At 41.4% G+C, this 17,599-nt stretch overlaps 1 protein-coding gene across 1 annotated transcript in view; it reads left to right on the forward strand.

The window, feature by feature from the left end:
- Positions 1 to 17,599, forward strand: part of ENPP6 (ectonucleotide pyrophosphatase/phosphodiesterase 6) — a 32,964-nt gene that overhangs the window by 3,677 nt on the left and 11,688 nt on the right. The window contains exons 2-4 of the mRNA XM_021543890.3: positions 6,734 to 6,913; positions 12,470 to 12,581; positions 16,749 to 16,890. Of these exons, the coding sequence (XP_021399565.2) occupies positions 6,734 to 6,913; positions 12,470 to 12,581; positions 16,749 to 16,890 (434 nt within the window). The remainder of the gene's footprint in view (positions 1 to 6,733; positions 6,914 to 12,469; positions 12,582 to 16,748; positions 16,891 to 17,599) is intronic.

The raw sequence follows: 17,599 nt of genomic DNA on the forward strand, positions 1-17,599 counted from the left end.
CCTGCAAGCCAGGGCGTGGCATCAGGACTTGCTATTTGCTTGAAGAAGCATCAAACAAAAGCCAAATCAGGGCTGGTGCAAGGAGATTTCACTGGCAAGCAACCTGAGAAGCTGTTTCGTTACAAAAACCTGGTGCTGTGCAAGGTAGCTCAAGGATGTGCTAGCTTAAAATCCAACTCTTTGAAAAGCAGTCTTCTCTAGCAACTTCCATTATGCTGTGTTTCTCAGTATTGGCTTTTAGTGTGGCAGAAAGACTCATTTTTAGGTGGTTGGTTTGTTTTCTGAGCTGCTAGAATGAATCCTACCTGGTGTTCCGGCACTGCATGGTGCAGTTACAATATTGCAATTGTTGACCTGAAAAGCATGAAACAGAGAATTAGTAAAAAGGAGATGTTGCAGCTGTGACAGAACAGACTCTCTGTGGGCTTGGCAAGCAAGGTGAGAAGGAGTCCAAATATGTCCATTCTAAAAGGCTCCCTTAATCATACCATGTGCTGTTTGTTTTGGAAAGGAAGGAATTAAGACCACAAGATATCTTGGGTTGTTATCCTGTGGGGAGTTTTTAATTTTTCCCTTTCCCTGCTGTGGCCTGGCTCTGCAGGGAGCTCTCATGCCAAGTTCAGTGGAAAGTCTGAGGTCTCCCCTGTAAGCACTGCAAGCAGGATTTACCACTTCAGAGCACTTTGTGCCATGTGTCATGAAAGCTGCTCGTGCTCTGGGTTGGGTCTCCCTTACCTGACAACCTGCAGGTGTTGGAGGGGTGATGAAGGGCTCCCTGCAGCCCAGCTCTCCTGAAGTCCTCCCCAGCTGAGAGCACTCAGGGACACCTCACATTTCCAGCCAGCATAAACATAATCCAGAAAGGGTTTCTTTTCCAAGATCGTAACTAGAAATGAAGTCTTTCTGGCAGGTCTTCCCTTGTGGATGTGCCAGCTGCCTGGTCAGCTGTGCAGCCCCACCTCCAAGAGTCATATTTAACTTGGCCTCCATGGGAAGCAAAGGGAGCCCCTGATTGCAGAGATGGGTGGAGAACTGCTTGGAGAGGAGCCAGCAAGGAGCCTCCATGAGCCTCTTTGGAGAACTCTGATCTTAAATAAGTGACAGAGGGGCTGTGAGGTTGCCTGAAGCTTGAGGGGTGGAGGAAAAGGCAGACCAGAGGACATTGCAATCTCCTGCACCCAGAGTGAGGGCTGTGGCCTTTGCAGGGGTGCCCAGACTCACTGTAACACACTGATGACATGTTTGGCATTGTCTAAAATACAGGGGTGGTGTGTGGTGTTTTCTCAGCCACTGCAGCTCATCCCTACAGATGCCATCACCTCTTCCTCTGCATAGTGGTAGAGAGTGGGGAGACATGGCAGAGCTCCCACAGATAGGTGACATCAAGGTCCACTCTGCCAGACTGAAGATTTCACCCATCTTCTATGTTTCAACAATCTTCCTTTCACTCCTCACTCTTGATTTTGGCATATTTAACTGCTGAGGGGATTTGGTTGATGATGCCAAAGTCTAACAGTCTACATCTGTTCCCCCTGAGCACAGCAAATCAACATACACTGCACCCCATTTATTCCATGTTTTCTGGGAGAAAATACCTTTTGGGCTCCCAACCCTGGAATCCCCTGGAGTCTGGCTGATGTGCACACATACTTGTATATTTACTGTTTACTGCAACAGTTCTCCTGATTAAAAGCAGAGCAGCTCCAGGCCCTTTCCACTCAGAACCTGAAGGAAGCCCAGCCTGGCCATGGTTCCAGTGGATGCCTCTTTTCTGCTGCACAGTTAGTGGCATCCTGACTCCAGCCTCGTCCAGAAAAAGATGCTGACAATTTCTGTTCAGCAGTTAAGCAAGTTCTTAACTGTAAGTAATACCTGCATGTTTTCTGAGGCATAAAAAGTGGAAGGATAGGAGTATAACAGGGAAGTTTATTACATGCACATGAACTAAAACTATCTCTATCTCTCTACAAGCCTAGAAAAAATCCAGAAGGGCACAAAGTGTACAATGAGTGACAAGGGAAAATTACTTTTTCTGTTTGGTCCTCTCAAACAGCTACAGATGCCAGGAGCAGCAGAGATTTAAAAGACTCTGTTTGTGACATAAAGCTCTGAAATCAAGCCTCTTCCTTTTCTTGAATTCATTAGCTTTCCACTTTTAAAACTCTGTGTTGGGAAGCAAAAGATCATGAGCTGTGGTAACACTGTTAATTGGCAGAGAAAGGGTACTATCCCAGCAAGAACAGGCTGGAAAAGATAGTGGGAACCAGGAGAATTTCCTTTTTCACATTCTTCCTTTCACTTTGTTTACTCACCACCTGCAGAAAAGTTGCAAAGCCAAGCGTCAAGGTTTTTCTCCTTCATACACAAAAAATTGCAAAAATCTGTGTTTGCTTTCTACCAGTTAAAAAAATGGGAACACTTTTAAAATGTAGAACAGAAAGTTTTTTCTAACACAAAGTTCACAATACTACAAATTAAAATACAGAGTTTTTTCCTCCTTATTAGCTACAATCTCACAGCTCACAACTAGTGTACCTACTACCAGCTGTTAGCTAAGTAGTCATTCATGTATCAAGGTACTTCTTAGCCCAGAGCTGAAGTCACTGCCAGAGACTCACACTCTGTCTCATAATGCAGGCAGCATCTTTGTCCATTGTTCTGCCCAGGGCTTGGAGCTTCAGTGCCCTCAAGCTGCATCCAGCTCTGGGGGTTCTGAGTGGTCCCTGAGCCTGCCACAATTCAGAAGAACAATCAACAGCTCAGAGTTCTGACTCTCCAGGGACTCAAGATCTGACTTCCCACACAAGAAAGCATCTGCAAAGCCTCAGCTGGGTGATTTATTAGCAATTATTGTGAACCCAGCCCTGGCCCCATGATGAAAGCATTGAATTAAGAGTTTCAAGCTCTTACTAAATGAATTCCATTAAGGGGAAAAAAAAAATAATGCTGTGCATAGCAGAGATTTTTTTAATGTGCTTTTTGATGTGATCCTACTCGAATCGCAAAATCTTGTCTGACACAGACTAAGGTGTTCATACTTTGGCTTTGTCTAATATTAGAGGTCATACAAATTTGGACTTTGCCAGCAAACTCCTTTGGAATATGAATTGTCCATGCACATCATACAAGTACTGTTTTTACTTGGGGGTCTGAAGATGGCAGGACTGCTTTGCCAGGCCAGCATTCCCCTGAGACTTCTCATAACTCTGGCCTTCTCCAGCCTACTTAGGGTTTAGCACATGGGTTTTGTTTTTACCCTGTGGTCTTTCTTGTCAAAGCAGAGCAGGTGAGGCCCATCAGGGGAACAGTAGAGCAGTGCATATATCAAAGCTTAGTTCCTGGGGACAGCAACCACTGTATCTGCTCCAGAACAGGAATATGGTGCTGGTGACTTTTAAGTCCTGCTTTCTTCATCATTATGGGAGGTAGCATGAGCAGAGCAGAGCATTTCCCAAGGCAAGTCTTCTAGCTATTTGCATGGAGGAGCTTAACTATTCCCCAGACTGTATAGCCCTGTGGCAGCCTGTGCTTGCATCTGCCCCCCGACTCATCACTTTCCAGAGAGTGGGAATATCTCAGTGGGACATGAGGAAAGGTCTCACCATAGTGGCAAGGCATAATATTGCATAGCACATTGAGCTAAATGCATGTACTGATGTTCACCATCAGATTATGGTGCCTTTGCTGCATTGGCTAATACGCACACTCTGGGTTCTCTGATAAATCTGATTTGCTCAGTGCAGAGATGGCAAATGGCCCAAGAGCACACACACTGGTTTCCAGATCACACACAGCCAGGGCAGGGTGCTCAGCACTCAGCACTCAGCATTACTGTGCTGCTGCTGTGGGTGGCCCAGTGGCTGTGGGTTCTGCTGGCCTTTTAAATTTCGTCTTTGTTTTGCAGAGATTCATTTGAAGGCTGAAGAAAGTGCCTGGAGACTTGGGAATGTGCTTTAGACAAATGCTGTATGGAGTGTAGTGTCCAAGTAAGCTGTAGCATGCAGACTTGCAAATGCTTTTGCTGGCTCTCTTCCAGAAGGATACAGCAGTTATCATATTCTTGGAAACTATACTATCTTTGTTTTCCTCTGTTGCTTGAGGAAGGAGTAATTTTTACTACAGTTACAGCGAGTTTAAATAGTGACATCTGTATGCTGAAATTGCTTTCTGACCTGTTTCTATTTTTGAAACTCTTAACGTTTGATTACAGAGAAAAGCTGCAGTAATGAAAGAAATAATAAGTTCTGCATGTTATGGTGACTCTCTAACACCATGTTGCTATTTTGATAATGATTCAAAAGAAGTAGACTAAAGGTAATTTTCTTAGGCTGGAGAAAACAAGTGAAATTGGGATAGAAAGAAAAAGGGTTGGACGGATTACTCAAAAGAAACTTGAGAAATGGCCTTAATTCTGTGTACACTATCTTGGGGGGAGGGGGCAGGGGCAGAAATCCCAGTTATTCCAGGGCTTTTCAATCTAGTGAGCAAGGATCAGAATAGCCATGGTTGAAGAAACAAAGGCCAAAAATAAAATTAGACATCAGGCATACTTTTGAACATTATTAACTGATGACAAATATTGGGAGGAGCAACAGAAGGAAGAGGTTAATTGCTTGATTATTGATATCTTCCAAGGAGGTCTAGGGTCTTTTTGAGACACAGGCCTCAGGTAAGCAGACATGAATGACATTAAATGGTCAAGTCTTTTGATGTGTTGCTCACCTGATCTTCTTTTCTGACCCTGTTAACCAGGGATGTCTGCAATGAAAACTGATGCCTTATAGTCTTCTAGGCCAGTTTTTCCACAGTAAAAAAAAGGATTTGGAGTCCACAGAAAATTGAATTAATCTAATGTGGAGAACAGAACACTGTCCTCTGTATTAGTTCAAACATTTAGTTAATTTTCCCAACAATACTACAAAGAACAGTCTCCAATCTCTTCCTTAAAAAAGTGGACAAACAGTAGACCTTAAGTCCTATAGGATCAGTAGCAGCTAGAGCTCACTAATTCTATATGAAGACTACTCTATACATCACACCAATCCCTAATATGTAGGTTCCACGCTGACAGAGCTTCAGCACTGACCTGTAAGTTTATGAGGCTGGCACAAATTGCCTGCTGCAGTTAATCCTGTTGATAGATGCTTAGGAATTTGTGAACTTTAGGAAGCTGAGGTTGTCCTGTAAATTGTACAGCTGTGCTTTTGATGCACTATAGAGACTTCCCTTCTATCTCTTTTGAGACTTAGAAAGAGAGCACTTGGCAGCCTGAAGAGAACAGATTACTGCCCATCCAATCCACCAGTTCTCCTATATTAAACCTGTTTGGGTTAGTATGGTAGGTATTGACTGCCACAAACTGAGACTACTTTTTCCTCTGGGAAGGAGGAAATGTTCTGCATAATTGAAATACTTCTTAGGAAGGAAGAAAAGTTCAAAATCCGTTTCAAGATCACATGCCCCCAAAGTATACAGAGTCCTCTGCTTGAAATTACATCTTTTCAGAACAAGAATACCAAGGTTATTTCAGTTCTGATCACCATGCTCAGTTTCAAAATAATCAAATCTTGTTATCTGGATCCCTGCAATAACATGACTCACCAGCTAATGAGGACAGTGTCTATCACATGCTTCAGTCATTGCTTTGTAAGATATGTAAATAAGGAACTTCCAGTACAACTTATTCTTCAACATCTTTTCCCATTTCTGTTAATTCATCTTCAGAATCATTATTAAAATATAGCAGCATCTCTTCTTGTACAATTACAAGAAGTAGAAGATATCTCTCAGTTATTATATACTAGTTTATTGTAATACAAAGTTACCCAAGGATCCCTCAGTACAGGAAGAGGCCTGAACATGTCTGATGAAGTTATTGCTGTGCCCACAAGCAAGAACAAAGCATGATCATTACAAGGAAAAAAAAAAAAAGAAAATAAAAACAAACAATAATGGAAAATAACAGTAACATATAAATGTGCTTGCACAGTTTTTGCCTGTCTGCATAAAAACAATGTGCCCTATGTATCAAGGAAGGGGAAATGCAAATTTCTCAATCTTTATTCTATGTTTCGATATTGTGCTCTTATCACCTTCTGTTCACAGCTTGCTTCCCACAGCCCTCTGGTTGTGAGTGCTGATGGGTACCTTAAAATGGCCTCAGACTTGGCAGGTGTAGGGTGTGTAGAAGGAGCCAGGTGTCAGGCAAACATGTGGCACCCCTGGGCTGCTGCTGACATAGTTTCTGTGTGGGGCTGGGTTTGAAATGTTGAGCAGGACACAGGGTGCAAGGTTTGTTTCTTCTGGCCTCAGCTGTCTAAAATTTGGCTGCCTGAAGCCGAGAAAAGGCTGTGTTCTTTCTCTACCAATAACTGAGAGCATATACACCTCCAGACACCTGAGATGCCTATCTTAGGGTGGCATGAATTGCTTTCTAGACATGACTCTTCTTATCTGTTGATTGTGAAAGGAACACAGGGGGCTGACAAACTTCAGCAACTAACTTTTGGGTGTCTGAACTGGGGGATTTAGTAATCAAACTGGAGCACCTCAGTGAAAGGTAAGAGTCAGGGAGGTTTTATGAATGGTTGCAAGGTAAGAGATCCCAGAATTCACAACAGGACTTTTCAGCTGATTTACTGGATGATCCACTGGTAGCAGTGGTGGTGCTACCAGCATCCTTCTACTGAAGGACACCAGGCTGATTGTGCTGCTTTTTTCTCCACTCTTGAAGGTCGCCACTGCGAGGTCCATCAGATGACTGGAAACTACATGTGGGACCAGAAAGCAAATGTATCGTTTGATATTGGTGTGAATAAAGAAAGCCTGCTGCCTCTCTGGTGGAACGGATCAGAACCTTTCTGGGTCACAATGATGAAAGCTAAAAAGAATGTTTCCATGTACTACTGGCCAGGTTAGTATGTGAAAAATTGCTGCAATGCACCTTGACATCTGAGCATTCCACATGCTGCAGAAATGGCTCTCTAATACAGCTCTGAAATACAGATAGGAATTTTATGTGTTTTACTAACCAGGCATAGAAATGAATTAGCTTTTATTTGGCCATGATAATTTGCGTATGCTTAGAAAGGAGAAGACTGAAGTGTCACTAGAAGCAGCTTTCCACTAAATGCTAGCTTCAGGAGGGTGCTGGCTTGAGGACTATCCCCTCCTCCATCAACTGCTTTTCCTCTTGCCCACCTGTAACTTCTGCTATGCTGAGTGGTTGCTCCATGAATGGTTCATGGTCCAATGAAAGTTAAACAGTAACCACTCTCCCCCAGTGCTTCTTTGGTTTTAATCTGGAAATTAGTAGCTGAGAGCTGAAGATGATCAGCTCTGTGAGGACAAGAAAATCCAGCTGAAAGCAAAGCATCCTTGTCCTCTAGTCCTCCTTCACTGTTAATTCCTCTGTAATCCCAGTTGCTCTGAGTCTGAGCTATTCATTTGGAGGGACTTGGCCTTTCTGTTCCTCATTTGTTAGATATTGGACCAGTGGAATGACTAGGGATGTGTTATAATGAGTCCTTTATATCAAACAGAAGTCTTGTATCCCTTTAGGCTATACATTTAGGGACTCACATGGAAATAGATGTTCCAGCTGAGCAACCAGACCAAATCCCTTGCAAAGCACCCAGATTCTCAACTCCTTTACCTTCTATCTGCTACCTACCCTGAGTAGTCTGCAGGCATCCTCAATGTGCAGGTGCAGGCGGAGGAGCAGAGCGCTGGTAGAAGAGCTGTACTGAATACAGCCAGTGCCAGCAGGGCAGGGGCAGCTGACTCACGCCATGGGCTCCTGACCAGCTTGTCTCTGCACCCTGATGCCCATGTGCCTGGCCACAGCCTTTCCATGCAATGTGGCTAAGGCTGTCCTGGCAAAAAGCCCACGATTCTAAGGAATGGGAGGAAAGAGTGAACCAAGATGAAAAACATTGAAAAGCCATCCAAAAATGTCTGAGGGTGACAATATTGCCTTATGGACCCAGAGGCAGTCAAAGAGTTTACCTCAGCCTGAAAAAAGACTGCTGCCTACTGAAGACGTCTAAGTGATCTAACAGCAAGGCAAATAGTAGGATATAGAAATTATACAAGAATGTAGGAATTATTCCAAAATTTTACAAAAATATCTATTTCTGTAGACTATTCATTTTTAACTACTATTGTAATTGCTCTCAATAGGTATAATTATGTACTGAATAGATGTAATAGCCTACAGAGAGCAGCTGAAATAAAAAAAACAGTATTACTTCCCAGTAAGTGCCTTTGGACTTTACCTAGGTCCTTCATGTTGCCTTTTGAGCAGTGTTTCCCAGGGAGAAAACACACATATACAGAGATACATAGATACATACACATATATATACATGTGTGTATATATATATATATATTTATATATATATGCACACATATATATATACATAGGTATCTCTGTGTATATATATATATATCCCTTTCACTCTGCCTGCAATTTCTATCTGAAAATTGCAAGGAACAAAAGAGACGCCCTATCCCCACTGCTTACACTCCCAAGTGTATGCATTGAACTCTCTTATGACACAGAGGGGGAATTTTTGCATGAATCTGGCATTTTAGCTGTGGACTGCAATTATGATAAAGATCTAAACAGGAAAAGTTTGGGAAACTCTTAACAGGTACTGCAATATATAGCCAAATCATCACACTTTGTTCAGGAGGATGCTATTTTCTCTTTAGCCAGCAATAAAGACAAACAAGGTCAATGAACCATAGCAGGAATGCATTGGAAATGCCAGAGTACCGATTCCCAGGATTAGCTTTTACCAGTGTCATTTCCTTCTCAGAGTCAATTCCAAGATTTGCAATGTCTGAACCCAAAATCTACTGCTTCATTTTCTTCCCTATGTTCCTCTCTCATGTGTAATCACTGCCTAAAGGAAAAAAATCCAGACCCCAGCACACAGGAACACAGAATAGGAGAGTTCTCAGATGTGAATAATCACACAGCTTTATCTGTGAGCTTAACATAAACCCAGCAAAGACAACTCATGGGCAGAATGCATTTGAGATCTCTTGATTCTAGAAGCAGAGGAGCCAAACTACTGCCATGCTGGGGGTCCCAAACACCACTTCTGACAAAACATACAGCCTTGCCTTGTAGGAGCGTTTTTCTCCTTTCTTCATGCTGTGCATGGGGTGACAGGCACAGCCTCACACCCAGGTTGCCTGTCCAAAGCACTGCTGCTCCAGCAGGTGGAGAATGCTCAGAGGAGTGCAAGAGCCTCCTGGGCAGTACCACTGAGGTCAAAACCTTGGAGTGGTCCTCACCCTCAGCCCAGTAAGAGGCATCATCCCAGATGCTCAAGCTTCTTCATTTTCCAGCAGCCTATGCAACTACTTTAGCTGAAGTGCAGTGACAACTTCTCTAAACACTGAAATGAGAGACAGAGGGGGGAAGAAAAAAGACTCTAAGCTCAACTTCAGCCATTTGAACATAATATTTACCAGACAATACAGCTAGTCTGGAAAGTTTTCAAAATCTTCTGTTACGACATGAAGTGTCCAACTGTTAAATAAATGTTTAGAAATGCAATTTAAAGCTGGCACAGATTCAGGTCTCCATGTCAGATAGATAAAGAGGGGTTTTTCACTCTGAAAGAAGTCCTTATTCCTGCTCCAATAGTTCAGGTTTTTCAATAAAGGTTTAGCATCATACAAAATGATGCAAAGGTATCTAGCATTGCATCTTAGTAAATAAAGCTTAACTATTTTGTTTAACCAAGAAAAACTTAGCATTCCCTTTGGCTAGCTGCAAATCTGTTGAAATTTTCTTTCCCATAATATCTAAAAGAGAAAAATTTACCATCTGTCCTGGCCTCTACCAAAATGAAATTTAAATATTAAAATGCCTTCATTTCTTCATGGCCAGTATTTTGGACTTGTAAAAAGCCTTAACATTAAAAACACTAATTTAAGTTCTATTCATCATAAAGGCTTTTAAAAAAATAAGAAGATAAAAGGGAAAGGAAGCTCTTGGTGTCTAAATGTCTTGAATTCCCAATGGTACTGTCAATGAACTGCACACTTGAAGACCACTATTTAATGGCCAAAATTATTAAATGATTTCTAATTCTTGCTGCCCTGTAGTCTTTTACGTCATGTTCATCACTTGACAATCTAGAAATAGCAAAGATATCTCAGAAACTAAAATATCCCAGTTTCCCAAGAGGTTAATCTCCCAGTTAAAATTATCTCATGAGTAATTCTGAGGAATGTTATTTGAGAAAATTACAATCTGATGTCAGTATCTGAAGAAAAAAGAGACAAAATGATCATATTAGTCACTGGCTCTGAGCAGTTATCCACCTGAAGTTAAACACAAGGTATTTCTAACTACTTTCAAATGCATTCTTAACTTCTTGCCTGTTTTTGGAGATAATCTTGAGCCAGACTCAACTATGAAAGGAGAAATTGACTCCAAAGTTCCAATTCAGTCCTGAAATACTAGTAAAGCCCACAGTGGACAACTACATCACCTCTAGCATCTGAGGTACCTGAAAGCCCTTGTTTTGCAGAACATCCTACAAAAGACTGGCACTCTGTGCCTTCAGGGAAGGGGACTTGTGGGTATGACTTCAGGCCATTAATGGAATACATTTTTCTGATTATTTGGTTAAGTATTAGCTTGGACCCATCTCTGCTGCATAGTGTAATTTCTTGGGGATGCTGTGTGCAGATGTATAGGAGTTTATTGTGGGGTGATCTAGACAGTCAGTTCTTGTCAAGTAATCTGTTGGCTGTTTATTCAGACTGCAGACAACTCGTGGTGGATCATGGTGGAGAGATGAACACTGAGGTATTTTCATGCAGAAAGTGGAAGATTACATCATATATTTGGGGCAACAGGGGAAGAATTAAAAATAAGCACCATCTCATAATTTTAATAAAAATAAAAATTAGATATAGCTTCAAGAGTAGGCAAATGTGTTTTTACAGGAAAACAGTTGACTATATTTGATGTTTATTATTGCAAATAATTAATTAATCATAACAGATGGGGTCATTTGAAACACACAAATCATGTGGACACCTGGGAGCTGCTACCACAGGCAAAGAGACTGAATCTGTCATGTGTGCTATTGCCCTTTAACTTTTGGAAAGGATAATTTTCGTCTGACTTATCTGGCTTTCTGCAAATCATTGAAAGTTTTAAAAATTTAAAAAGCTTAAACATTTAATTTTTATAATTTTTCATGGTACTCTTGAACCATCACATCAGAAGACTCCTAGCCAGCTTGGCCTGCAAGCAGTGTGCTTTTCCCTGCGTCCCAGTACTGCACCTGAGTGATGTGAGCTCATGGGAACTGAGATGCAAGACAGACAGACTCTCTTTATTGAGTGTCCCAGTAAGCAAGCCACTGTAAATCACCTCTGCTAGTAGCTCTGCTTGCTCTAGAGCCCTCTCTGTACTTACACCTCCTTCTTATGCCCCAAGAAACAAGTCAACTTATGACAGTCCTTAATGCCTTTCACTTTCCTCCCAAAGGAGAACCAGATGTACAGATTCAGGCTTTGGCTTTGAGATGCCTTTTTGATCAGACTGTGTTGCTGTGTACAGAGGCCAATTTGCAAAAGGCGGGGTTTTTTTTTTGGTTTTGATTCCTGCTTGTGCCCCTTATTTTCTGATGTGTTTGTGAATACATCAGAAAATGCCTAACTGTGATGGGAGGACTCTGGGGTTGTGGAATGATAATTTGCATTAATCCAGTGTTTCTGGAAGCATACTTCTTTTAAATATTAATATTATTCAGCAGCATAGTAACTGGAGAGCAAAAGGGCAAAGAAACCTCACAAAAACATGTTTTTCTATGTTCAGGGCCATGTTCTCCTGTAGGATTTGTTGCCATAAATTTTTAGGCCACAAAATAGACTTTATTTTGAAAGAAAGGCTGCAAGTTACCAAGAGAGCTAATTGGTTTACACTGTTTTAATAAGACCTCCTGGGAAACAGATACAATAATGGAGAGCCAGTATCACACAATAAAATACAGTTTATAGAGGATATTGCAATGTAAGATACAGCGTGTCTAACTGGAAAGTATTTGCTGAAGTTTCAGAGAACAATATCTAAACCTATTATGTTGGAAGCCGGGAAATGAGGCATTATGGACATAGAAGTTAAAATATAAACCAGGTGGTGATTTAGGTGGAAATGGTCTGCCATGAGGGAATTAAGCATTTTATTGTGGGAAGGTCACACAGAGACCTTCCTTTTAGAGAGGGAAATAAAAGGGTCCAATGTACAGTTTGCTACAACCACTTGTCAAACTAACCTCTCTCCCCTTTTCCCTTGCCAACCATATGTTTTCCTGCAGGGAAGGCATAAGGTAAGTAATGTCACAGGAGGTTTACAGACCTCAACTTGGATACCAGGGTGTGAGGTCTGTGATCAAGGTGAAATAACAGAGCTTACCACGTTTTTTGCTTGTAGGTTGCGAGGTTGAAATCCTTGGAGTCAGACCAAGTTACTGCCGCGAGTACTTCAGTGTCCCAACAGACAAAAACTTTGCAGATGCCATCAGCGATGCCCTCGAGTCTCTGTGGTACGGCACTAGATTTTTGCAGTGTGGGGATTCCTCTCCCTAGGACAAGTATTTGGATTTACTATCAGGGAGATTTTCAGGATGGGCTTCCAGGTAGGAAGATGAGGGCTAAGACTGCTTTACAGTATCATCATAGGAACAACACCATAACAGATATAAGCCCTTACATTAAGAGCGGAGGGAAAGATGTGCTCCTCTGTTTCTCTGTAGGCTGCAACAAGGAGGAGACTTAACTGCTTTTAATTTGCTGTTTCAAACAACTTCAGGATGAGCCTGTGCATGTCTATTCACTGACCTGCAAGAAAAGTCTTTGTAATGCTTGTATTTAGAGAGGGAATTTGGAAATTCTGAAATTCAGCTCTAGTCACTTGTTTATGAGACTGATGCTTTGGCTTTTTCTTCATTTTAGAACACCTCAAACAAAATATTTTTGGAGAGGGCAAATATGGGTATAGAATAGAGTAGAATAGAAGAGTTCAGTTGGAAGGGACCTACACCAACCATATAGTCCAACTGATGGGAATATATATCTCAGATAACTCCTAGGAAAAACGTATTATCCAGACCCAGCTTTCAAGTTTCACCATCTCTCATCCAAATATTTACAAGAGACAATTTCACACAGAGTGTAAAATCAGGGAAGATTGCACCACCACATGCAGCACCAATACCTTATTTTGGCTATAACTAACTTCCTCCTTCTAAAGCTTAGTTGGTTCCATAATTAATCCAATCCTAGGAAGCCCTTCTATTTTAATACTTGCAACTGCCATAGCAATTTGTATCCAAAAATTTTTGTATTCAAGTGCTGAGTGTTGATTTTTCTTGAAATAGTCTCCAAAATGGTGAGAGTGCTGTTGGAAAAGTTGCTCCCAGTTGCACACTGGGTCCTGCTGCACAGATGCTCACAAATAAGGGTTGTTTGCAGCATGGGATTAGACAGAAAGTTTCTGAGACCATGTGAGAGGTTTCTCCTGAAATTATTTAGCTTAGATTTAAAGAATATTACCTGCATGTGACATGAAGCCATATGTGCCATAGGAGGCTTTCTGGAGCTTTTGCAATGCTTTTAATTCAGTGAATAAAAAAGGGAATGGAAGATGTAATACAGAAATTGTCTCTGACTTCTGGTAGAAACCCAGAATCACTGTAGAAAGATTTTTGGTCTTGTATCATTTTGAGATGGGTCAAGATATACTTGAACCTTCTTGCCTGGTTTCTGTGAAGTACAGTGTATAAGGGTGCTCAGTGCTGTTTTTCAGCTCTGTAATTGTGAACATGGTTAAAAATGAGGCACAAACTGCTAAAAGTGACAGCCCTTCGAGCTGTTATTATGGGTAGCTGGAGAGTTTCAATAGCTAATTCTGTCCAAGCTACAAGGCTGCCTGTTGCTGTCTGTGGTGGAAAAGGCAAGGGACAAAACAGTGTTGGTGGAACAACTTGCAAGAGGTGAAAGCTGATGATTTCAAGAAAAGTGCAAATCCCTGCCACCAAGATGTCATAAATAACAGCTACAGTCTTCTGAAGTGCCCAAATCCTACAGATCATCGCAGGGCAGCAGGAGGTCCTGCTGGTTGCTGGTGCCTGTTTACACACCATCGCTGCTGAATTTCTTCCTGAGTTCTGTCCCTTTAAACTAAGTGCCCTGTCTCCAACAAGGTGGGAAAGAGGAAAAATTAATGATCTTAGGTAAAATTAATAATCAGGTTTGGGTGTAAATACTGCAGGGACTTAAAGTAAGAAGGGAGGGTATAGAATGAACAGATTAAAAATCTGGTAGGTTTTCCTTATTCTTTCTCTCATCCATCCTCTGCTTATTTATTTAAGATTTAGAAGAAGTTCCATGCTGCTGTGCCAGTCCATAAGAAGTAAAGCCTCTGAAATGCTTTTATTGCAGGCATATTCATTTAGCAGGATTTAGCATCCCCAAGTAGAAGAGTCTTGAGCTTGTCATCTATATCTTTCACAAGTGCTTTTGACTTTTGAACCTGTTCAAAGACTGGCAAATGCAGTGTGTTTCCTTTTCACACCCTAGGTAATTGAAAAAGCCCATTAGGCTGAGACTGTCCTTAGCTGTGGCCTGTGGCAAGGGCAGTCTGTTGCCTGGAGCAGTGCCTTGCTCAGTAGCCCTAATGGCAGGTATTAGTTAAAGAATTGCACTTGGGCTCCCAGCATTAGCAAACCTTGCAGGGACTCCAGGGTAGAGAAATATCTAACTCATCAGGGAGCCACTGAGCTTCTCTTGCAAGCAAAGGAAATCATCCTTCAGCAATGTTCTCCAGTCTTTTCAAATAGGTGCTTCAAGACCACTATTTGGACTAAGAATATTCAAAACAAAGTCAAGCATCTGTTTTTGGCAAGTGAAACTAAACCTCCCTTTGAATCTTTTCAGTAACCTATGGGCTGTTGTAATCTACCTACCTTCCTGGAGAGGTGTCCTCAAGTCTGCAATTGTACTTGCAAAGTCTGCTGGTAGAATATGAAATACATTTTGGTGTTGCCGTCAATGCTGTCCAACTTTCTTCAGCAATCTTTTCTAAGTCATTTATTTGGAAAGATACTGGTGATGGAGGAAGACAGGACTAACAGAATACCTCTGTCTAAAGACAGAAATACTTCTCCCATGCAAGCCATGATAAGGGTTTTCTTAGAAAACTCTTTTCTTTTTTCCATAAAAAAACAGGCAAAAATGGAAACAAAGTGAAACTCCAGACATGCTGTACCAAATCCTTCAAACTCCTAAGCATGCTGCATTACTGGAGCATCTCCCATTGAAGTAATTAAATATTCTTCCTTACAGCATTGAGTCCTCATAGAGAAATCTCACCACAGCCTAAATGAGATCACTTGTTTTATGCAATAAATCTCTTTCTTAGCTTCTATCTTGATCAAAATGATAATTTACTTAAAGGTGAGAAAACATAAATTAGTTTAAGTAGTTCATAATACAGGCACTGCAGCAGAAGAGAACTGTTTCAGTAGGTTCAATGACTGTGTATGCAATAGAGAAATTACAGGGTTAAATTTTAGAAAGTAATTTATGCCTGATACAGATGGAAAGTAATGCTTAAAATGAAACTGAGGAGATGGGAGGGCCACTTCATTTAAATTATTTTAAAATCTTGAGGAGTGAAAAACAACACTGTTCTGCAGGGCCAGCAGTGGAGAAATTCCCACCCTACCAGACATCTTCAGCTTCTCACAGGACTGCTTCTCTGAGGCCTTCCACAAACTGAGAAATGCAAATGACAGATGCTAATTCATTCACTCAGTCCCTCACCTCTGATTTTGCCTCCTCTGTCCCACTCATTACACCAGCCTACACAGGTGTCTTTAATCAGAGATGCTGGACTAACAAGTCTTTTTGTTGGGATCTTCATATGGATGAAAGCATGTAATATGGATGGCATATTCTGCCATACATTAAGTATTGCACAAAAAGATTTTGTTTGAATTTCAGTAGTATAGGTTTGTGATTTTATCCACACAACTTCTCTCAGGGAGATTTGCAGTGAACAGTAAAGTGATAATGAAAATGAAATTAAGCACTGATGTGTGTGGTATCTCCACTAATTAAGCTGAGAGCAATCAATGCAGAAAAGTGCAATCAGCTAAACTTGTGCAATTCTGAGATTACCTTAGTTTCCCTTGCTCATGTTCCTGAATAAAACCCCCTTCTAAAATCTCATCCCGGTTCATACTGGTTGGTATTTTGTAAGGCAGAGCACATCCTGAGTTAACCTCTGTGGTTTGGAAGACCTCACACAGGAGAAAGCCAAAGTGCCAAACTTTAATTAAAGTACATTTGACTGGTAATTCCCATAATCCTTTTAATAGGGGCATTCAGCACAGAGATCAGAATTTCTTTGTTATTAAAGGGAAAGCTGCCTTCCTAATTCAAAGAGTTTAGTAGAGGACTGCCAGGCCAGCCTGTGCTTGCACGTGGCAGTTTCCACCTGCTGCCTCTGATGGGAGTCTCAGGCAAACTCAGGAGACTCTGGGTGTGAATAATGAGCCCAGCAGTGCAATAGGTGGTAGGACAGCATAGGCTGGAAGCAGAAAACAGGGTTTTGTGGCTCTACATGCTTATGAAGACAACAATGCCAGTAGCCAGGAGGTCTCCATGTGTGTCAGTCTTTCCCTCCTTGCCCTCTCTCCCACACCCAGCAACAACAGCGCCGAGATGGCCGCAGTGTACTATGAGCGCATTGATGTGGAAGGCCACCACTACGGCCCTTCGTCCCAGCAGCGGAAGAACGCTTTGAAGGAAGTGGACAAAGCCTTGACCAACATGATCTCACTCATCAAGGTGAGTGGCATCCATAAACCCAGCTCCTGTGGTGGAAAAGGCTTTTAAAACTGGTCTTTAAATGGGCACTACCCATTAACTGGTCTTTAAATGGGCACTGCCAAGAGCCCATTTAACATGTGTAACTGAATACAGTGGCTGTAAATTTTTATTTCTTGAGAAAGAGGCTACTGAGTTTATGTGAAAGTCAAGGCATCTTTACCCTGATTATTATTTCCATTGATGACATTATAACCCTCCTGCTAGATTTATACCAGTAGCTCCAGGAAGCCACAAACCAATATATGTGTTGCTCTGTTCATTACTTGTGTTACCAGCTGAACTACATTGTAGGTGAATGTATCAAAACTGTGTGTTTCCTAAGGTTTGTGGAATCAGACAATTACCTTTTATACTGGTTTTTATGACAGTATTCAGATCCCTGTACTTTAAACTTGGTTTTTAAAAAGCATTATTGAAATTATTTTGCAGAGAGAAAATTTTTTGGGTAAATGGCAATTCTGTGAATATTTCTGACAATGATAAATGCATGTTGGAGTTTTTATGTGTTTCAGTGAAAAGAGGAATATGTATCTTCAATTTCACTAAATATTAAAAGCTCTAATGCTAAGTGCTCATGTTTGGGAGGGAAAGAGAGAAACACCTCTTCCACAAGTGGTATCATGGCAAAATTTCTGCATGGACTTGTTTTAGAAAGACTCTACTGCTA

Source organism: Lonchura striata, chromosome 4 (genome assembly GCF_046129695.1).
Source record: "Lonchura striata isolate bLonStr1 chromosome 4, bLonStr1.mat, whole genome shotgun sequence".
Classification (NCBI taxonomy): domain Eukaryota; kingdom Metazoa; phylum Chordata; class Aves; order Passeriformes; family Estrildidae; genus Lonchura; species Lonchura striata.